The sequence below is a fragment of the Lutjanus erythropterus genome, chromosome 1, assembly GCF_056507025.1.
Source record: "Lutjanus erythropterus isolate fLutEry1 chromosome 1, fLutEry1.hap2, whole genome shotgun sequence".
Taxonomy (NCBI): Eukaryota; Metazoa; Chordata; class Actinopteri; order Lutjaniformes; family Lutjanidae; genus Lutjanus; species Lutjanus erythropterus.
The window spans coordinates 39,178,216-39,201,692 of NC_139317.1; the positions used below are offsets into that span (position 1 = coordinate 39,178,216).

Sequence of the window (23,477 nt, forward strand, 5' to 3'; positions counted from 1 at the left end):
ACAAGGCCATGCTGAAGTTGCCTAAGAAACAACCCATTTACCCTCTTTGGCTGAGATGCTCCTCTTCAGGAAAAAAATAGATGTACACAGTATAAAGATTTGTATTGTTTTATTTTTGCTGTTGTGGATGCATAAATACAAGTAGCCAATAATTGCCACAGTTAGACCAGTATTGGTATTGCTGCCATTGCCAGTGCATATCTTGTCATGTTTTTATCACGTTGTGTAATATTGGCTATTTTATGCTATGATATGAACCAATCTTAGCTATCTAGCTAGCTGGCTAACATATAGACAACTGGGTTATGGTTATGCTTTTTTGTCAGGTTAGAGCAATGGCCCCTCAAAACGTTCGTACATGCTGCAGGACGGAGGTTTAGCTGTGTGCAAACTAAATAAACTGAAAAGAGAGGAGAAATTCAGACACAGTGGAGAAAGAAAATTTGGATCAGAAAAGGCTGCAAATTTTAGATTTTAGTACCTCTACCTTGTTTTGTATTTTAATCCCATTATTTTCATTTTTCAACCATGCACAAAGTTAGAATGCATGAAGTTATCAAAGATGTATATCCAACATTTCTTGTGCTGTGCTGCTTTTAATACATGCAACACAAATAATAGTAGAAAATGCATCACCTCCACTGTAATGGCTTGGATTTGAACAGACGTCATTTGCATTATCATAGAAAGACAGTAAGCAAGTCCAACCAAGGCAAATATGCCAGTCTTGACCAGCACTCCACCACATTCCACAAAAAGTAAAATTAACTAAAGAGCTGTCATCAATGGTACTGCATATTAAAGTACCATGTAGCTTATTTCAGCTACAAGCCAGGGTGATGCTGCTTGATGCAGCCACTGTGTGTTTGCTGCTCATGCTCACCATCAGTGTGGCTCATTACACATCACACCCTTTTTTTGCGATTTTCCCTTGAACTATACACCAGTGTCTGAGTATTTATTACAGTAAATCAGGGTGCGAACGTAACTTTATTTTTCTACCAGCCAATTGACGTTCAAATTGCTGCCCCTCAATAGTTTACCATTACCACGGCTTTCTCTTGAATTGGATTGAGGTTTGGACAAGTGATGAAACAGGTAGTGATAAAGTTGATGATTTTTTTGGGATAAATGAGAAATATCACTTTTGTAACACGTTGATGTATATGGACACATAGATATTGTGGCGCTAAAACCTGTTACCAGTAACATGTCAGTTAGGTTCCTTTGTGCAGCTGCATGGAGTCCATGTGTTCTCCAGTGGTATTTCCTTTCCCTCCTAGTTTCCCTAATGATAGAATATTTGGGGCCTTGTGGTAAACAGAAATAGCAACACTTCTGAAGGACAGGCTTCTCTTTTTGCACCACATGCTGCAGAAATAGAGGCTGCACTGTGTGTGTGTGTGTGTGTGTGTGTGTGTGTGTGTGTGTGTGTGTGTGTGTGTGTGTGTATATGTATTTTATTGAGAGGCTATTTCAAGTCCTCTGTGACTGACTTACTTTTTTTTTTTTTCTAGTCAATTACATGTCCTGCTTTAGCCCAAGCTAATGCAGCCTGCTCCCGTGTGGACTAATGCATTTCTTATCCACTTTGATTAGCTGTGGCGATGCCTGGCCAAACCAATGACAAGCTGTATCAAACACAGCAGACAAGATGAAAGCCTTAGCTGACTCTTGTTACTGTGGAGCCTTGTGTGCTTCTTACCTGTCTGTGCTGATGCTACCATTCAGACTGATGTGATTATGGAACAGCACAAGCTCATTTTATTTTGCTCTGTGGTACTTATATCTTTATGTTTAAGTTTTTATGGCCCATATGAACTATCTGTCTTCTATTTGATGTGATCATCAACATTATATCGGTTTTGGAAAACAGTTGTGGTCACCTTTATGTCTTCAATGCCTCATTAGAAGAGAAAACAGAAAATAGAATAACAGAATGGAGCATCACTTTCTGCCAACATCTGTGTCAGTTGCAGCTAAGGCTGGGCAATATATATGGATAATGTATCAATATTGTTTTAGATTATTGTTTTGGATTTTGCTGTATTGTGATATGTCATAAATGTTTTTTCCTGGTTTTACAGGCTGCATTACAGTAAAGTGATGTAATTTTCTGAACTTACCAGATTGTTCTAGCTGTTCTTTTATTTGCCTTTAGTTAGCTACAGTTAGTCATTATATCCACATTAGCAATTATTATTTATCAAAAAAACTCAAATGTTCTGTGAAAGCGGCAATAGTCATTCCAACAATATTGTCACAATATTGATAAATATCAATACCACTGTAGGCTATTTAGTCAAAAATGTGATTTTGATTTTGTCCATATCACCTGGCATAGTTACAGCTACTATTTAAAGCTATGACACATAACATTTCATTATTACATCACATTAAAAAAGGTAGATGATAGATATGTTAATTTTGTTGAGTTGTGTATATATAATATCCAAAATGTTTCCAACAATGGTCAGACCCAGGGAGCTCTTTAATTTTTTTCAAAGTAATGAGTCATGTCAGACATATTTCCATCTGCTGTGGTGGTTGTTTAATAGTGATCCCACACTTCTTTAGATGTCATCAAACTAGGTGTTGTGTTTTTTTATGTACGAGAGAACCTGAACAGCAGAGTGTACATACTGTGAATTTAAATGTCAAATTTCACCAGGCACTTTTTATTATTTTACTTCCAAGTTTAAAAAAAAGAGAAAAGATTAAGATACAAGGACTTTTTGTCTTTCAGAATCTCAGAGCTTGAGGGGGGATTGCTGTCTGTATTAGTGTCTTCACTAGGGGTGGGGGAAATTTTCGATTCTTAGATGCATCGCGATTCGGACGTGGACGAATCTGAATCGATTCACAAACGTCCAAATTTCGATTATTTAAATCTGTTAATTAAAGTGATACAGAAGCTTCTAAATAATGTGGAACTAAGAAGCGCGGTACGCGTCATCGCCGGGACACTTTGGGACGCGCACCTGGAGCGACACGCGCACAGCGGAAAACAAACATGGCCGACCGGCAGCCACCTCGCCATGAGGTCCGTACAGCTCCTTCTAATTTAAAAGCAGCCGTGTGGAAACACTTCGGCTTCTACAACGTCGACGGCGGAAGCGAACTGGACAAGAGCCACATTATATGTAAGCTGTGTCGAGCTAAAATAAAATACTTTGGCAACACAACAAACATGAGAAGCCGTAACTCGATTCCACCCGACGGAGGACTCGGGGAGACGGCAGGCTGCTGTTGCTGCGGCTACTAGTGGCTACTGTTGGTACTTTCCAGTTTGCACATATTTCCAATAGTTTAATAAAATATAATCGAAATGAATTCTTATTACAAATGCGCTGTTTTTAAAAATTGCAAGTGACGAATGCTTATTCAGTGAGACAAAAAGAAATGTGTTTGTGAAAAAGTGCATCAATATACATAAAGATGCATCAATAATCGTTTTATAATCGAATCGTAGCCCCTGAATCGTAATCGTAATCGAATCGGCAGGTGCCCAAAGATTCCCACCCCTAGTCTTCACTGAATCTGTCCTCCAAGTTTGAGGTTGAAGAGGAATTCCTCCTCCTGCCAGAGGACATACCAAACACTTTAAGGTAATATCAGATACCTCTTTACAAAGTTACTCTTTTCTGTCTTAAAAAAAAAAAACTCTGGCAAACTCCAATGGCAAATCCATTTTTTTGATGGGTCCTCCATGTCCCAGTCTTTTCCTGGGGATGACAACAGTTAATAATCACAATCATTTGTTTGGGTTCTAATGTTATAAAACCATAGATTTTCAAAATAATTATCATAACCATAATCATAGTAATAGTAAATAAATACTAAATTGTTCAGAATTACATTATGCAGCTCTGGTTTCTCTCTGAGTCAAATTGCTTGCTGACAGTGTTGAGGGGGGTCAGGGGAAATATAAAATATTTTTTATGTGTGTCTTTATGGGGAAGTAAGAATTACATCATGTTTACTGTGTTGAGCAATACCTTCTAGCAGTGAAAGCTGTGGATGATCTCTCCTCTCCTCTCCTCTCCTCTCCTCTCCTCTCCTCTCCTCTCCTCTCACTCTGGTTTCTTGAAGTGCTCCTCATCTGTTGGACTTACGAACTCTTCCTGCGGGGTCGCCCCAGTAATCAGGCCCAAGCTGGTCGTTCCAGACAAGCCAAACCTCTGGCTGCCTGCCGTCTGACCGCTGGGCCACACACCCGCACGTTTGATGCTAAAAATGCCACAGAGGAGCTCAGAAATTACACTCAATAAATACAGAAATCAAATAAAACAATTTCCAAATATTAGCCCTGCAATCTACTTTCCTGCAGTCATATAAAACTGCCTTTGTTGCTCACAGTAAATAGGTTTCCCTCATCCCTGCCAACTTAAACAGTAATGTTGGGTCAATGGCAGCGTGGCTTGGCTTAATTAAACTCAGTGTTGATTTGCAGAGACAGGGTCCAGACCAGAGAGCGGTTTGGGTCTTGCTCAGAGTCCTGACACCGTTCTTAATGGTGCCAACACTTCATTAATGCTGGCTGTACATTAAATTGCTCACTCTCCTCACTGGGTTAATGACAAGGTTACACCAGCAACTTCCACAGACTCTGTGTAAGAGTATATTCAACATAGAACACTTCTGACTATAAGAACAACTAATATTTAGAAATGATTAATGAAATTGTCCTTGTAACTGCTCTTACTTTTAGAACTACTGCAACATTCCCATGATCTGGTTGAAGGATAAGAGTCTGACGATGTTGTTTTCTAATGAGAACAGGGCAGCTGGTGGCCAATATATAAAGGCCTTTGTAATTCCATTATTTTATGTACATTACAGTCTAATTTACATGGTTATCTTAGCCAGCAACATGTTTTTGATGGAATTCTTATTCATTAATGAAAAATACCTTGAATTATGTTGTAGTTTTCAAAATGTGATTGGTGCTCTATAGATTATAAAGTGATAAATATGTAATGTTAACCAGTGATGTTTTACATTAGATTAAATGTTTTGATATTTAGGAAACTGAGGAAATTTAGGCAGATGTTTATGGCAGGATGCATGAGAGCAGACTTCTCATAACTCAAAAGCGGGAGTGCTCAGATTGTTCCAAAGCAGCCACACTGACAAGGCTGCCTGCAGATGTGTCTGCAGAGTTGTGTTGTTTGTTGGCCTCATGAACGCAGGTATTTGTCAATTTGATTATCCAAAAATGTCGGATAATCATCCCAATTCAAAGGCCAACTGCTTAATCGATCCATCACCGGTGAAGGACCCCTCAAATATCTGTTCTGGTTATATCTAATCTCTGGTTTATTTTGGTTAATTTTGACATGATAATGATTTTGTACAACTTCATATGCATCAAGTTGACTGGTATTTTCAGACTTGCTATGTTATAGTAAAAAAAAGTGTGGATGATATGTGCATGATGTTAGTTGATAAGCTGTCATTGGTTGTTGTAGCTTTTTTCAGTGGACTTACATGGGATTCAGATTACTTTTTTTATTGAAAATTTGAGTACGAATATGGTAAGTTTAGGTCAGCAAGAGTTCGTAATGTCAATAATAAAAAGAGGAACCAGTTTTATGATTACAAACTGGAGTCAGCTTGCCTTGCTGTAGCCTGGCTGTTAAGGGTAATTCAGCTGTAATTTCAAACAGAAGCACCCAGTGGGATCTCACACGTGGCTTTCAGCAATTATACACCTCAATCCCAGGTGACCTAGCTGATCCCAGATGTAATATTTCGTCACGCTCGCAATCCAGTGAAAGAGAAATAACCAGTGAGCAAATGCACAAATTTATGCACAACCTAAGCTTTATAATTCCTCTTCAGAATAGTCTGGAGTCAGTTTGCAAGATGGATGAGTTATACCAGCTGCCAACAAATTCTAAAATCATGCAAACATGTCAAGGAATTTTGTATTTTAATGAGGTTTTACGGTTAAACCAACCCTACTTATCAAACTACTCTAGTAGCACACTGTCCATCTGTATGCTCAGTATGTTCAGAGTACTTATTTTCCCCTCAACTTTCATTTCAGTCCTCATGCCCAAACTTGTACCACTATTACTACTGCTTCTCACCCCTCTGTTGATCAGGAGAAAAGGTTGTTGTGAGTGTCGAACTAAACAAATTCAAGACTAAACTTAAAATTCCAGAAGTAGCTCCACAGTTTATCTTATAAAAATTTAGCCATTTGAAAAATACGCTTTGAGACTGTGTCAGTTACTCTTTTCCATAATCCTCTCACACACCACTTAAAATGTTGATGTAAAATGCCATAGTGTAACACTTAATGGAAATGCCACTTGGAAGGAGCAATCTTTGATACTTCTGTATACACTACTGATGTGAGATTGATACAGTATGAATGCACGAGAAAAGACTTGTATAATGGCTCCAAATGAACTCTACTTGTCCTGAACCAACTTGAAAAAGAGTACACTGTTTACCCAGTAATCTCAGAGAGAGAGAGATGGTAGTGTTGAAGTATGTGTTGGGGGGTTAGGGGTGGGGGGGATAGGAGATTGCATGAAGGACCCTCAGGATAGAGGCCTCAGATCTACTTAGCATCTCTTCACAACATTAAAAGGATGATATTACTTTGCTGAAAGCACAGAATTTCAATGAGAGCAGGAACAAACAAAAATGTTAAAGAATTCATTATAATATCATTTAGTAGATCAAAAGATTGGGCTGAGGCTAGAGATACTTCTCAGTGATGAAGTTACTGTATACCTCTCTGCAGACTCATCTGCAGTGAGCATAGATCAGAAGAAATGGTTGCCCATGCAGATCTACAGTACACTATGTACGAGGTGTTTGTGTGACTATACTGTATGATTGGAGAGAGATTTACTTTGTGATATTGTTGATATCTTAGGGACCTTAGTCTTTAGGATTGATGTCTAATGCTCTGCTGGAGTTCAATAATGTAGAGTTTTTCAAACTGTTAGGGTGGACCCCCAGGGGGCATAGAAACACAGCAGGGGGCCACAGATGGCCTGGGTGAAACATGAGGTTTGGAACTGATGTTGAATGAATCTGTTTCATGTTGAGACATTAGAGAGTCGAAGCCCCCCACTTCTATTGGACGACCATGGGACGTAACTTCAGAAAAATATGAACTGTAGTCACTGGTGAGATGCTAATGTTTTGATCCTGTTTGAATTGTGACATGAATCATACATATGATGTTTGTCAATTTAAAACATTATTTTCAAGTCAAGAAAGCTGCAGTTTGTGGTAAAACTGATGAAGTATAAGACTGTGAAGATGCATTATTAGAAAGACTACACACCCAGAGGTGGTGTAAGTAGCATCATAACTTCACCTCCAAAAGCTTACGACACTGAAGCTGCAATACCTGTGTGTTTTCACACCAGGATATGGTCCCACACTATACATGAACAAGAGTGATTTCACACTATAGCAATATGGTTTTGAAATGGGAGGATCCAGTGTTTCAGGAAGTGTTTTTCTCTATTATGTATTCCCATTTCAAGTCTTTCTTTTACTCATATTTTTAGTGTTAATCATTGTAGAAATACAGAACTCTCCCAGATAATGTAACAACCCTATAGATTTATGTTATGGCCAGCAGTTTTTTATTTTTATTTTTCAGCTTTATTGCAGAGAAATAATAGCTGCCAAATTCAAAACACTGAGTCAGTGCAGTTTGAAACAATACATGTAACCAAAAGTTGACCCAGTCTCCAAAAGTGAATTGATTTAAACCTACAGTTTAAATCAAATCTCTGAGGCCGTAGAAACAAGTTGTGAACACAACATTGATAATAACTCCCTGTAGGTTCATCAGTAAGAGCATTCTCTTTCATGTTGTCACATTGCTTTCACATTTGATAGTTATATAATGACTGTATCCGATTTTTTTCTCAACAGCATAATCATCAGCCCACCATAAAATAACTTTAAGCTGTGTGATTGAATGTTTATTGCACGTGACTCAATGTTTTACTTGGTTATTTAAAGAGAAATTTATCTTTGACTTGACTTTGAAATGGAGGTATTTTCCCAAATGTTAAGCTTTTGCACTGCTGCTTCAACAGTCAGAATTTCACGCAAATGCAAGCTGTAAAACTAAAAATGAAAAATAAATGGGAACCAGGCTTGCTATATGAATATGTTGAATCTTGTTCCCAGGTTCACCCTCATAGGATAATGTTGCACCATAATGATGTTATTTCAGTTAAATTAATTAAAATTGGGCTCGTTTTTGCTTATTTCCCCAGTGTTTTTAATGGTTTACAAAATTAAGTTGGTCACTGATTGATTGTTTAGGAACAACAGTTTTAGTCAGAAATTTACTTTCTGGAATAATGTTAACATCTATTACGCTACTGATTTTATGGGTAAATATGCTGCTTATTCTCAGAATTCATGAGGTTGGTAGGTATCACTGTCTTTGTCAGAAATACTTGAAAGGCACATCCTAAATGAGCTTGAAGCCTGTTATTCCAGTCAAAGTAGAGTTCACACTACATATGTGAGTGTGTTTGGGCATTGTTGACATGGAATTGTTTGGGAGCTGTTGCGGTCGGAATTTATTCATTTTATTGGCCCAGCTGCGCTACAGCCTCTTTTGCTTTTTTATAAATATTATAATTTACATGCTGCATTATTACAGTTTGGAAATGAGAAAAGGTCACTTCGCTTTAGTCCAAGATCACTGCAGTGTCACAGGTGATACAGAGGGAAACATGATGATGGCAGACAATCTATCAGTCAGTACTGAAAGTTCAGTTGAAGCCCAATTAGTGTTTTTTTTATGAAAGGAGCAGAGAGAATGTGGAAGCGTGGCCATATTTTACAGGGCAGCTTGTGTTTCAATCTGTGTTGCAGGCATGACATCAGTGTCTCTGTGTTGAGACAGGAAAATCTTATCCCACTGCCACTGTCATAAAAGCAACACAATAATGAAATGACATCACAGCGGGCCAGTAATTAAATGAGCAGACTGCTGTCTTGGACTTTTTACAAGGCTGGGAGATTGTGAGTAACTGTGTAACAGTGCAGCAGCCCGCTGGAGAATAGGGTGTCAGTGAATGCAGCCCTGAAGCTGTGGCTTTATTGAGTGTGAAATCAGCTCATTTATTTGTATTATCATGTTGTTTTTTTGTCTTTTCATCATGCCTTAACATAAATGTATATACAGACTCACGTAGACTTGTACCCTTATCTCCTTATAGTGACTCACACTTGGCACAGCAACACAGCATCTGAGTTTGCTAACTGACTGGGGGAAGTGGGTGGTATGGCAGATGACAGTTTAAGCCATCTAATCTGCCCGGTCTTCAGCCTGGCATTAAATGGCTGGGCTGCTGGTGGAGGGAGAAGAGTTTAATTATTACATTTCAGGCAAAAACTCATTAGCTCAGTGACCTGCCAAGCAGCAGAGGCCAGCATCGATACTCAGGCTGCATGATACCAGAGGCTGGCCTGTCTGACTGTGGGTGATGAATTAATCACAGTTCGCGCTCCTGCTGTGCCTGGCAGCAGACAGCAGCAGCAGCACATGGTTTCCTTGCTCCTGTCTTGCTCGGGAAAGGCCTGTTCTTGTGTCAATAAGCCACAGAAGAGGGTGAAGTGGAACATTTTAAGATTGACTTTACTGGATCTCAGGTTTTGTCATTGGGCCGATTTACAAGGAGACTCATTTGCGGCTGTCGTCACTGGTATATATTGTGTGTGTTCACTTCTGTTTATTCAAAGATTGTGCATTGTTCCAGAGCATCATTTGCATAAGAAAATGCTAATTTTATCGTTCATTCTTTTAAGGAGCTGCAACTCTGTTATGTTTTTACATAAATTGTCATTCGTTTCCCTACATCAAAGAAAACTCATATTCACAACTGGGCATGTGGGGAGGCTCGGCACAGTGAGTGCTACTCTAAACAGGGAAGTGTTAAACACTTCAGCCAGTAAACAAGCCTGCTGATCTCACTCCACCTCCCTCGGGGAGCAGGTCCACCACGTAGCCTGACTATTTACCATGTATGAGTTCCCCCAAGAACTTTTATAAAACTCCATTTATGAGAACTTCAAAGAGTGTCCGGGCTAGCCGGGGGGAGGAAGAATCTTCTCTCAGTCTGCCTTGTTACGCCTTGAGCAAGAGAGCCTCCCTCTCTCCCTGCTGATGGATACGATGCAAATAAGCTGCTGGAGGAAGAAGGACAAGATCGAGCGAAAAAGGGAAGCAGCGTAGAGCAAGGATATGAGCAAAGCTGCAGGGAAAGTAAAGGCATGAATAAGGAATGTGATCTGTGTCATCAGTCCTTAACACTTTTACAAACAGTGATGAAACAGAAACTCTTTTCATCTTCCACCAAATAGCCATGAATCTCAATATGGCTGCTTCCGTGCTCACAACCGGAATCAGCTCTATAATCTGCCGAACCAAACTGATGTTCAGTCTTCCACACATCGGAGGCAGTGATTACTTTGGTAGCAGAAGATACCTAGTGGTGCATGCTGGGTAGCATCAGCTTGAAGCCTCATTGATTCACTGTTGGAGTGACTGGAGCAGAGGTCATGGTTGGGTCAATGCAATTAAGATGAACCCATGGACTTTAATGAGGAGGAGGGATGAAAGGGTTGCCAATTACTCTGTGCTGCTTTGTGCTGAAAGCAACCTGGTGCTGGTAAGACCCAGCATGATTACCCTTCTGCAGCACTGACTTTGTTTATTCTTTACATGAGAAGACATTAACGGTGTAGAGAGGGTGTTAATTAGGGCTCATGATGTTAGTACTGCTTTTTAGAAATGGCTAGTTGTTACACTTACCGTTGACCTCCGATTATTAGGGTTTACTGGGGGCAACGAGCCAGTGTTAGAGGGGCCCTGCCACATTCTCTTATGGACTGGATGCTGGATGGCACTGTGTACACACTAGAGGTGTAATGATACATTGATCTGTATCTATATATCAATGTTCAGCAATCTAATATGATCAATACAAAGTGAAAATATTGACTTTTATCATTATTTTTAAGGGTTCAATCAAAAAAAATGTTTTGTGGGTTGATATAAATATATTTGAACACTTTTGAAAAAAAATTAGGAGCAATCAGAGTCAGAGAAACCTAAATCACTGTGTCTTAATTAAACATTGACAAATTCTGTTCCAGCAGTTTTCCTTGTATCACATACATGCTTGGTTTGCACTGGTTGTTGTCAGCAGAGGAAAGAGACAGATAAAGCCGGAATTATAATCTCTGTCATCTGTGTTCCTGTGTGGGTTGAGTAGTTTAAACGAACAGTTCGACATTTTAGTTCAATAACCCTTATTCACATTTTTGCAGAGACGCTCGATACTACTCTGTGGTCTATACAGTCAATATGAAACTGGAGCCAGCAGTTGCTTAGCTTAGCTGAGTCAAAAAACACTTGAAGGGGAGAATGGCATGCTTATCTCTTTCCAAATCTGACAAAACCTGGCTGTAGCACCTTTAACACACAATAGTTAATATGTTATATCTTGTTCATTCTTTCCAAAAGACGGATTCTAAAAATGTACCTCTGCTTCCAGCCTTTGTTTGAAGCTAAGATATCTGTCTCTTGGCTGTAGCGTCACATTTGAAGCAATTCTGGAAAAAAGATTGATTGTTGAGTCTAATCTAAAAATGGACAATGTGTCTCTCGCTGTACAAAAATGAAGCGCTGCCATCTGGTGGCAGCCAGCGCTGGTGATGTCATTTTGAGACGGAGTTGGCACAGTAATGAGCAGGGTTGTAGCTGCCGTATTGCAATCCTGCCCATACGCTCAGTTGACTTAATTGCAAGCAGGGCTCAGCTGCCTGTGTTTCATGACAAGAAACCCCCTTTTTAAAACATCAAATAACTACTTAAAACTAAACTGATCCGAAAAAAATTAGGCTATAAATTAAGCTATTAGGCTTCTATGAGGTTGAAGAGAAAAGTGACTTGGACAAGAGCCACACTGTATGCAAGTTGTCTAACTAAACTAATTATGGATCATTAGAAATCTGCTGTGTTTAAAAAATAGCAAGTCGTCACACAGTGAGAAAGAATAAATTGCATAAAAATCAGAAATTTTGATGCATCAATAATCGTTTTATGATTGCATCGTAGCCCTCTGAATTGGAATTGGAATTGTGAGGTGCCAAGAGATTCTCTCCCCTAAAAATGACAGAAACCGTCTTTGGGAAAAGTGTACCTGATTTGTACTTTTGTCTGGCCCATGTCCCACTGGCTGACATGGAGGGAGTGTAATTTATGACTTATACTGCAGCCAGCAGAGTCACTCACTCCACCTTTGATGGGCAGATATGCTTTCTCAAAAAGAAAGTGAATAAACTATTTTTTATTACACAACATTGAACTTCTTTTGAATGCTACACAAGTGTAAATAAAATTACCTTTGATTTCTTGTGTGTTGGTTGTTGCTGTGTAGGAACCAGAATGTCAGTTTTGGTGATACAGTTATGCCTTGCTTCATGAGAAAAATGCTTATATGGACGTGTGTGGGAGGAGGTGGTTGGGAGGGGGAATTCAACTTACTCTCCCTCCTTCGCTGTCAGAGACATCATGAAACAGGAAGTAGTTTGTCAGAGTTAACAGGAAGTTGGGATTGTGGAGGAGTATTATTCTGTGTTTTAGCTGTGTCCAGTCCTGCTGTCATTATTCTGTGGTAGTGAGTACTTTTGCTTGAACATGTGGTGATTCTAAGTCAGGGTGTCTAAACATTTCCAACACTCAAAAGCTGCCCAATGTATCCGTCCTGGAAAGCACACAAAGAATATTACGAGTAACCATTAAAGGTTCGTCATCGTTGCTAATCTTTGATCAGTGTTTTCAGTGCTTTTAATTAGAGAGCTAGCCTAGACTTTCAGACAGACACTGGTTGATATCTCTAATAGTAATTCTAAAATGTTTTTGAATGACTGGGTTGTTGTTAGTTCTTTGAGGAGAAGTCAGATGGTTTAGCCTTCACTTATTGATGGAAAGTTTTAGTGAACATCATGCAGTTACTCGGCAACAGCCTGTGCCAAACTCCCACTTGGTACACTTCACATTTCCTAAGAACTGCCTAGGCCAGTCATAGGTCATGGTCATCTATGGTTACCAACTGAGTATTTTTGAGTAGTAGAAAGTAAGGTGCCTTGCTCAAATGCATATCAATGGTTGGATTGTGAAAATTATTTGACAGTCAGCCAATTATCAATATTATTATCAGTTAGGCACAACATCTAGCAAATATTTCAAAGGAATGGTCAGACATTTTGGGTTATATACTTATTTTCTTTCTTGGTCAGAGTTAGATGAGAAGACTGATACTAGTCCTGTGTCTGTGTGGCAAATATGACGCTACATGCAACAAATGGTTAGCTTAGCTTATCATAAAGACTAGAAAGATCAGATCTGTAATATGTAATGTAAGCTGGAGCCAGGAGATTGTTATCTTTGCTTAGTTAACATAGCATAAGAACTGGAAACAGGGGGAAGCACCTAACCTGGATCTGTCCAACAGTAACAAAATATGCCTACTGCCTATAAAACTCTCTAATTAACTTGTAAAACCTGATTTGTTTAACACATTAAGTATAAAAATGACAATGTGTGGCTTCATTGGAAGCTATATGCTGGACTATATCTTGTGTGCAGTGAATTGCTGGCAAACTCTAAGTGATCACAAGGGAGATGTTTTTACTTTGGACAGAGCCAGGTAAGATGTTTCCTCCTGTTTCTAGTCATTATGCTAAGCTAAGATAACCATCTCCTGGCTCCAGCCTACAGTATAGATTACAGCTACATATGGGAGTGGTACTGATCTAATCTAACCCTTGACAAGACATTACGAAGAAATAACAAGAAGGGATGAAGTCACTGATAACTACTGTATATTACTTAAAAGTAACACAGTTTTTAGTAAAGAAAGAGGAAAAATGTTTATTTTCTGTGCATCTAGCAGACAAGTACATCATTCAGTATATTTTATGTGTAGGAATATGTTAGACGAAAACTCTTAGGCTCCATTTACCAAAACCACAATAAACAACACTCTGCTATATAGGCATAACAGATTTAAAATCCTATACAATCTAACCTTGGAAATGTGTGTTTCACAGCTTGACAAAGCATGGTCACGCTTTAAAAGATCCGCAGGAATTGGATTTCATGGGTGAGATAAAGAGAAGAGTGTTTGGTTGTGAGGTTTGCTCGGGGGACTTAGCACTTAGTTGAGGATACATGCGGGGGGGTGATATATATTTCTGAGGTGTTGAGAAGGTCAGAGCAAGAGTAAAGGTTTGAAAAACTTATGAGCTATTTCATCAATGGTTGATAATTTTTCAAGCATTTGGAAATGAAACAAATAGAGAAATTATTTTCTAAAATGCTCAATTTTCAGAAAATAAATCACGTGTATAAGCAAAGGAAAGCCATGATGATTCATGCAGTGTGTGTTTTATATGTAAGTTGTGTTTCAGGAGTTCAGTGTGAAGTTGTGTAACCAGTGGTTTTATTCCAGTGCTACATATCCATTTTAATAAGACATCTGAAAATCCTGAATCTGAAAATTGCCAGAGATTAACTATTCAGAAACATAAAGAGACTCCAGAGGATTCAGTCATGAATTACCATAAAAATGTTTTCAAATTGTGCTGCTCATTGTATAAGATTAGGTGTGACTTGTCTTTTGGAGGTAATGCAATATAAAGCTCTGCCTCGTAGATGTTTGTGTGAGGGCTGGATGCTGCAGCCTCTTGGCTCATCCCGTGGGTTGTATTGATTTTTACGTCAGCCAGATAGAGTTTCTGCCATAGTAACATATTACATCTGCATTGATCAGGACAACTTGTCTGAGAAACACATGTACTTGAGATGTGGAACAGGCTTTGTTGGTGCTCTACAGACTCGGCAGCCTGAGACATAGATTTATTTTCACAAGGGGAGAAAATTTTGAATGTATTCAGTGTTTGAGTTTCCATCTCTCACCAAGATCACAAATAAAATGCAGTCACAGGACAGCATTAGGACACAGATTTACTGTATATTGTCACTGCAAATGACCCTTAATAAGAGTTACAACAATCATGAATTGGGACAAATCTGATGCTTAGAAATGACATTTATATACTACTAATTCGCAACAGCAAATACATTTTGTAATGCTGCCTGGATTATCAAGCTTTTTTGATTAGCATAGTGAGAAAATGCTGTCGATGGACATATCTGCAAAATCAGAAAGTACTGATTCTGAAAGTATCATTAAAATGGTCACTGGCAGCACATTTCGTTTACAATATCAGATTTTGCTTTACATGTGTAGCAATTACAATATTTGAAAACTTTCTGTTATTCTTAGGCATTGATCTTTGTCTTTTTTTTAATACTGACAAAATCTTCAGGGACTTGCATGAAACCAAACATGTTCAACTCAATAACATTTAACTGAAACCACAATCTTCCCCTAACCGTTATCAAAGTATCTTTGTTGCCTGAGACTACCCCACACATGTATGAATGTGTGAATTCCCATGTTTCATTTCAGAGTCCTGCACTTTGCACTTGCACCATCCACCATCAACAACCACTGTAACATGTGGTAAACAAATGTTCCTTCACTAGTACATAATCCAGGAAGCAATTATGTTTCCTTACAAAACTTTGAGAAAAAAAAATTGTAGAGTATACAGTTTTGACAGGGTTAGAATTAGAAATTATGAAATGTGCTTAGTAGTAGTTAGATTAAATTCAATTTGTCAATTTTGCAATTGAGAGGGATTATTGAGTCTCTTCCTTAATTTTATTTAATTTCTCTTTATAATCATTCATTCATTCATTCATTTTCTGTAACCGCTTATTTCGTAAGGGTCGCAGGCTGCTGGAGCCTATCCCAGCTGACATTGGGCGAGAGGCGGGGTTCACCCTGGACAAGTCGCCAGTTCATCGCAGGGCTGACACATAGACAGACAACCACTCACACTCACACCTACGGGCAATTTAGAGTCACCAACTAACCTAGCATGCATGTCTTTGGACTGTGGGAGGATGCTGAAGAACCCGGAGAGAACCCATGCAAGACACGGGGAGAACATGCAAACTCTGCACAGAAAGGCCCTGCCCCAGCTGGGGAGCTGGGGGATTGAACTCAGGACCTTCTTGCTGTGAGGCAGCAGTGCTAACCACTGCACCACCGTGCTGCCCACTTTATAATCAATTTTTTTTATTTCAGACTTATCAAGACTGTATATTTATTAAATAAATGTGTGCAATAATTATATATGTGCGTATAATTTCCTTTACAGTACACAGTATTCATTCCCATCATTCTGGCTCAGTTGATAGATATGTTCTCACAGCTGAGTGTGCCTCAGTGCGACTCCACATACAGGTGTTTTATCCAAGAACACATAACAGTCGTTACATTATAAATTCATGAAATTATCAGCGCTGTGTGACTGTTTAAGCGCAGAGGAGCAGAATTGCTTGTTGGCTAGTCTGGCCATCACAATTACATTTTAGTGGTGTTGTTTGGTAGAGTCAAAGGTGGCATAATGGCGAGGCTTCATGACGGCAGTATTGTGCAATCTCAGTCCATCACACTCCTTAAGTTCGTGGATGACACACCCTCATTGGCCTCATCTTTAGTGTTGATGAGTTCACCTACAGGTAGCAGATCGACCATTTGGTGACCTGTGCAGGTAGAACAACTTGGAGCTTAATGCTCTACATAGACTGGAGATGGCTATGAACTTTAGGAAGAGCTGAGCCCCATCCACCCCCATCACCCTGTGTGACTTCCCAGACCACACTGTGGAGTCCCTCCTCTTCCTGAGCATCATAATCACCCAGGAGCTCAAACGAGTCGAACATTAGCTACTTTACAAAAAAGCACCCAAGTTTGAAGCCAATTTGACATAGTGACCAAACTGTGTAATGAATGCACTATGGGCCAGAGACCTTTTTGCATAAGCTCATGTCATGAAAGAAGTGACTGTACAACTGTATAACTGTACAACTGACTGTACTGTAAGACTGTAAGTAAGCATCACAATCAATGTGAAATGACTTGTTTCACTATCAGGATTGACCCAGAACATTTGGAAGTACTAGAAGGACAGGGAGTTAGCTGGCTCGGTCAGTAGAAGTCTCTAGTGAGGTTGCTCTATGGGCTGCATGATATGGATACAGGTCATTTTAAACACAGAAGTCAGCTTTCATAGCAATGAATGGAGGCCCGCCTCCAATGCTGTATCCAGTTCTCCTTAATACATCCATTCAATCTGCCAAAGATTATGATGGTACACTTCTACACCACCATCACTGAATCCAACTTCACCTCCTCCATCACCATCTGGTACGTTGCTGCCACTGCCAAGGACAAGGGCAGACTGCAGCATATCATTCACTTTGCCAAGAGGGTTGATTGGCTGCAATCTGCCACCCCTCCAGGACCCTGAGGCGAGCTGAATGATTGTGGTCGACCACTGTACTCAGACTTTTTTAAGTCATTCCCTCCGGCAGAAGGCTGTAGTACACCAGGCCCAAAACCTCACACCACAAGAACAGTTTTCTCCTAACTGCAGCTGGCCTCATCAACAGGCTTCAGACTGTTTCTAACAAACTGTGTTGTCAAACTGGGAGAAAGATCTTCACATCTAAAGATTTAATTTCTTCTATCCTAATTAGAAAGCAACTAAACTAAGTAGCTGTGAGATGCCCAGTAGCTGGCACTGGCAGCAATAGAAGTACTGTCAGTCATGGCTGAAGCCAGTGCAGTATGTTCTTTAATTGATCAATGCATTATTAACATCACAATAATCCAGTTCCTACCCTTATCATTTATGTTACAGAAGTACTGCAAAGTGCCTTTTGCTTTTCAGGGACTTTCCTAACTAGACCAGAGCACTACAGTGACGTATTGCTCCAAGGCTGCAGCTGATTGAAACTTAGAAATGTAACATAGCAGTTAACCATCACTCAAGAACACGTTGAGAGAAATGTTTGTTGTCTTCATTCACACAGAAATGGCAGCAGAGATGATTGGTGGAAAGAATTGTCTTTCTTTTTTCAAAATATTTGCATCTTGCCATCAAATCATCCAGATTATAAAACAGATAAATCCTTGTGACCTTTAAATCCGAAATATGCAAGGAGTCTTTGTCTGTTACAGTGTGTACTCTCAAGAGACACGGGAGGGTCAGCTGGAATCTCTGCTGGATGGGTAGAGGATAGCGTGCAGTCTTTTGCAAACCAGTTGCCATTATATACAATTATAGTCTTGTGATGTTCAAGGACAAAAAATATGAAATGTAAGGTTGATAATGTATTTTCAGTAGGACACTCCTAAACAATCACTCAAAGAGTTGAAACCACAACACTATAAAAAGACTTTAGAAAATTGCAACTAGGTTTTAAATGCATTTTAAATCAACAGAGGATTTTCTATTTAGTTTTATTTATTCTTCATTTATTTGCTGTATGAGGCATTTGAAGTGACTGGTACTCAATAATATTATCATTTACCAAATATAGAGGTTTTTTAAATCAGCAAGTAATCACCAATAAATTTCCACTGCTGCATGACAAATGTATTTGTCCCATGTCTCAACCCTGTGAACTGGGTCTGTAGTGGGGGTTTTGGTCGCTCAGCTCTGGGATCCACATGCTGCAGTAATCCAGAGAGGGTTAGGATAAAGCCTGGCTTCGCCTCACTCTCTGCCTCCTCCCAGATCAGATGAGATTAGGAAAGAGCTAAGGAGCTCTGGGGGAAGGCAGGGCTCAGGCAACACTGAGGCTGAGGAGAGGAGGGACACAGCGAGGCAGGTGGGCACTCCTGCAGGAGGAGAAAGAAGGAGAGCAGAGGCGAGTCCACTCAACACTACAGGGCTGGATATTCATGTTGGTGCACATGAAGGAGTTTGCTGTCGAAGAGAGTTTGGAGCCAGCTAGAAAAGGTGTGTGATGAGGTAGATGCACTTTAATTCTCTTGGTCTTTCTCGGTTAGTGCGCTCTTGAGTTCCTCTTGATGTGTTTAATGCAATCCAGTGGTCACAGATTAAATTTCATTGCAAAAGACTTCTGAGGAAGAGACTGTCAAGAACGAAAGTGTACAGCACTTTTCCACTCCACTATGGCAGAAATGCTGGTTCAGCCCCTGGTAACAGTGCATTTGGCTTGGTTGTGTGTTGCAACATGCACAGTTTGAAGTCTTTGTGGTTGGGAAACTGGTGAGAGATTATATCCTTGTTGCTGGACTGGGAAACCCTGCTGGTTGCTCAGTGAACCTTGGTGCCCTTTATGCCCTGCGGGTGAAGGTCCTTGCTGTCAGGTGAAAAGAAACTGTCAAGTGGAATTAGCAATGACAAAGATTACAATGCAGCAGAATAGTAATACTGGAGGAGAAAACTGACAAAAAATAAATGAAAAAAAAAGCCTTAAGACATTTCAAAAATGATCCATCAGGTCTTGGCAAGCTGACACAGAAAACATTGCTATAGTTGGATCCATGGTAATCTTTGTACATCCTTGCACAGTGAGTGAAAAATGTCTCCAGCAAATAGCTCATAGTAAACTCTGTAGAAGTTCCTTGTTCCCTTGTTCATTGGTCCATCCCAGAGTGCAAAAATGTTCTGTCCAAATACTGACTTGGATTTCTTGCTACTGCCCTCTGTCTTGGTGTAAGGAATCTTGGACCTTTTCCTTAAGTGAAACTCTTGTTTGCATTTCCTGAATATTGAAAACTGTTTTACTGTTCATACTGTGATGTCTGAATGACACTGCGATGAAGCTGACTTTGTTTCTGTCTCGCTCTTTTTCAGCAAGCCATGCCAAACTGATACTAGAGGAGTAACGGAGCTGACAGTGGAGCTATGTGTTAAAGATTGTCTGTTGAACTCTTAACTACCTGGAGCCCACTGAAATTTTTCTTTTCTGGCTGTCAGAGGAAGTTGTTTTTGGCAATGGGGAGGAAGAAGATTCAGATCACCCGGATCGTAGATGAGAGGAACCGCCAGGTCAGTGTTTCCTTCTTCTGTCATCACAGCCATTTAATTGTATACTTATGTCGCATTTCCACGGCATGGTATGGCTCAACTCGAGTCTACTCGCTTTTTGATGGCGTGACTAAAAGGTGACATGAAAACACCACAGACCATAGATTGATAGTAGGACACAGGACATTCTGTACAAACTCAGCATTTTTAAATAGCCAGGCTACCATCAATAGCAACCTCAATTTTTTATTTACTCAAAAATGGCAGCTTGCAAAACCACCCTGTGGTCAATTGATGAAATGCAGACCTATCATGAATACCATCCCTTCATATCCTTGGTAGTGAGAGGATAAGAGTAGTCTAGCTCATTTTTGTGTGCATAGTGAGTGTGTGGTAAAGGCAGGGAGAGCAAACAGCAGATAGGTGAATGTGAGCTAAGCAGAGGAAGGTGAGTAGCAAAGTTGTCACTTCGGCAGTAAATGTACAGTGTAGGTTAGATTTTGACAGTGAATAAAGGCTGCAGCTTCTCAAGACTAAACCCGTGCCTGTGTTGTTTCCCAAGTGCAGGAATAGTGTCGCTATGACGCTCAGCTCCGCCTACATTGAGGAGTACTACACAGGAAAATGAAGTAGAAGTATCAAAAGCGAGTAGAGACAAATCAAGCCATACCATATAGTGAAAATGTGACTTTATTCAAACAGTACAACATTTATAGTACAGCAGTATAACCCATGCATGCAGTATTGTTGCCTTGTTGTGCCCATTTAATTGGTAAAGGTGCTGTTGAAAGTGGCAGAACAAGGTGTCTTCTGGATTTGAAGTCAGTTCTCTCATTTAGGGACTCATATGAGAAGTGTATCGCCTATAGAAGAATTATCCATTGTTTTTTTTCTGCAGAAAATCCTTTGTGTAAAATACCTCCAGTGCACATAAGCTTCTATATTGTACAATTTACTGTATAAGCTCCTTCTCCCTGACACTACTCTGTGGAACATTTCCTCCTTCCATAACAAAACATGCATCCATACAAACCACAACTGTCTATCTCTGCTGTGGTAAACAACATCTAGAGGCAGTTATGGAATTTTTTTGGTTGTTATGTTTGGTTTTCGTGTTATCGGATGTGTTGATGTGTGGCCCTTGAATCCCTTTGAGATCCCACTCTAACAACTAAAGGTTGACTGTGTTTATTCCAAGATCCAAGGGAGCAACAAACTGAGTTGGAGTTGACATTTAAAAAGTAGAGTTTCCTATAGAGTAACCAAATATTATGTGGACGTGCATGTATTGACAGGTTCATTAACACTTTGCGAAGGGATCCATCGAGGAGCCTTCTGTGGATCCCTTATGGTTTCAATCTAAAGAACTCCCAAAGGTTCCTCTAAGCCGTTTCACTTTTGAGAGTGCGGTGGTCACAGCTGGTGACGAGGGCAGTAATTTGGGGTTAGCTAGGTCCGGACGGCACCCTGTCATTAGCAGGGTGGGTCAGTGTTAGGGACACACAGTGGCCTTCTCTCCTCACCGTCTCCTTGCGCAGCCACACTGCTGCCCACTGGAATCCCTCTCTGTCTGTCTCCTCTATATATATCACCCCCAACAGCACAACAAATACCAGCCTGTCTGGACGGAAGGCGCAGGCTCTGGAAATAGGGATGTGGCTGGAAAATAAATATCTGGGATGATGTTTATATTTGATGTTTGGTTGTCTTGGCCAGAGCTTTTTTAGATAGACACTGCTTTAGCTGTCGGGTGTGCATCACTCGAGTCTGCTGTATATTTAGGTTCTTGTACTCTATTTTAGGAAATTGGTTTGTATTCTTGTTTTATCTGACAAGTGTTTTCAGTTGGTTTTCCTCTTTTTGAATCTGTTACACTATTACACACTATGCTGAATATATATTAATGACATTAGTTTTGTAGAAAGATGAACCAGTAATACAACAGTGATTAAATATTCTAAAAGAGGAACAAAGCAGTTCTTTGTTATTCCTTTTCACAGAAATCTATTTGCAAGCCATGCTCAAGAAATAATGATTCTAATTTCAAACATCATTTAAGAGGTAGCTGTAAAAATGTAAACCAAAACAAAAAAATGTTAACTGCCCTTGGAATCATAGTGAGAACTGTGGCGTCTATTTTATCACTATCATCTAATATAGTTAGTGTAATGAGATACAACATTTATTCAGTGACTAATGTTCCAAATGTTTCTGGCTTTAGTGCAAATGTTCAGCTTGGTTGAACATGACCTTGGTTGGCCATCCGATGCAGTTCTTGCTCCCTAACTGGAACACGTGACGTTGCAGAAGCTCCGACATTTTGGCTGAGGGCACTTTGCTCCTCAGACATTTGAAAACAAATTATACTGCACTGGAGACAAAATATAACATTATATCTCCCCCACTGGGAAAATGCTCAAATTAAAAAATAAAATAAATATACTTTATGACTAAATAGGAGTCTAAATCACTTGTTAAACAGCACATCTTTCCCTATCTGGCTTTCTGTGCTATAAAATATAAAAAGCCACAGTGCTATCATGCATATAATGGTACTCCCTGCAGTTCCCTGGGTAAAAGCCTCCAAGTGGGGCTGGAAGTAGAGAGCAGTTATAAGTCACCAGATTTAACACATTTAGCCCAACAACTGACACGCTTTGGCTTATGAAGGCTGTGGTTTCCACTCTGCATATGTCAATTAACTGACTTCCAGTAAGGCCCACATTCAAGGAAGTATAATTCTTGCAAGCTTACAGCAGAAGTTACGTCAGATTTAGGGGATATTTCTGTGACAAGTGAATTCCCAGTGTTGGTGAGGAGGTGTGATAGAAATAAGATGTAAGATGCCCAGGTATAGAGGAATTAGGTTCAAACATTTAGGTTAGGAGCACAAAAGATCAAGAACAATAGAAAAGTATGGGAGAGGAGGGTTGTTTTAATACACACATTCTTGGGTGAAACATGAGTGTGGAAAACGTCCAGTCTGATTAGGAGATCCCTGCTTTTCCTAACCCATCTTCCAAGTCATGTGTATTGGAAAAGTTACTCTCAGTGAATTACAACTTTTGGAGAAATTTTTGCCACAACTGTGGATAAAATATATATCTACTAAAGATGCAAATTACTGTGCTCTGCTACTATGCGTCCATATTACATGTGCTATATCTAAGATATGGTCAGAATTAAAAGTTTAAAAAAATTAGCTAACATTATTGACATGTGAAGATGTAACAGTTATGTTATGTCTGTGTATTGTAGAGCTGCGAATATTAATCAGTTAATTGTTTAATAATTGTTTATTAATTTTTTTTATAATTATATAATTATTATCCTATAATTGGCAACTATTTTGATAATCGACTAAGCAGTTTGAACATTTTTTTTTTTTTGCAAAAAAAGTCTAAATTCTTCCTAAATGTGAATATTTTCTGGTTCCTTTACTCCTATTTGACAGACGCTGTATAGCTTTGGGTTGTGAGTAAAAC

General features: G+C 39.5%; 1 protein-coding gene across 6 annotated transcripts in view; it reads left to right on the forward strand.

Annotated features, from left to right (window-relative positions):
- Positions 1 to 23,477, forward strand: part of LOC146333250 (myocyte-specific enhancer factor 2A-like) — a 58,788-nt gene that overhangs the window by 5,559 nt on the left and 29,752 nt on the right. Inside the window, exons 1-2 of one of the 6 annotated variants that reach the window (XM_084721464.1) lie at positions 3,528 to 3,608; positions 19,819 to 20,013. In XM_084721464.1, the coding sequence (XP_084577590.1) occupies positions 19,960 to 20,013 (54 nt within the window). In that variant the 5' untranslated portion in view covers positions 3,528 to 3,608; positions 19,819 to 19,959. Of the gene's footprint in view, positions 1 to 3,527; positions 3,609 to 17,705; positions 18,967 to 19,818; positions 20,014 to 23,477 lie in introns of those variants that run through there. The other 5 variants (XM_084721500.1, XM_084721490.1, XM_084721482.1 and 2 more) reach the window with 5 other exon arrangements.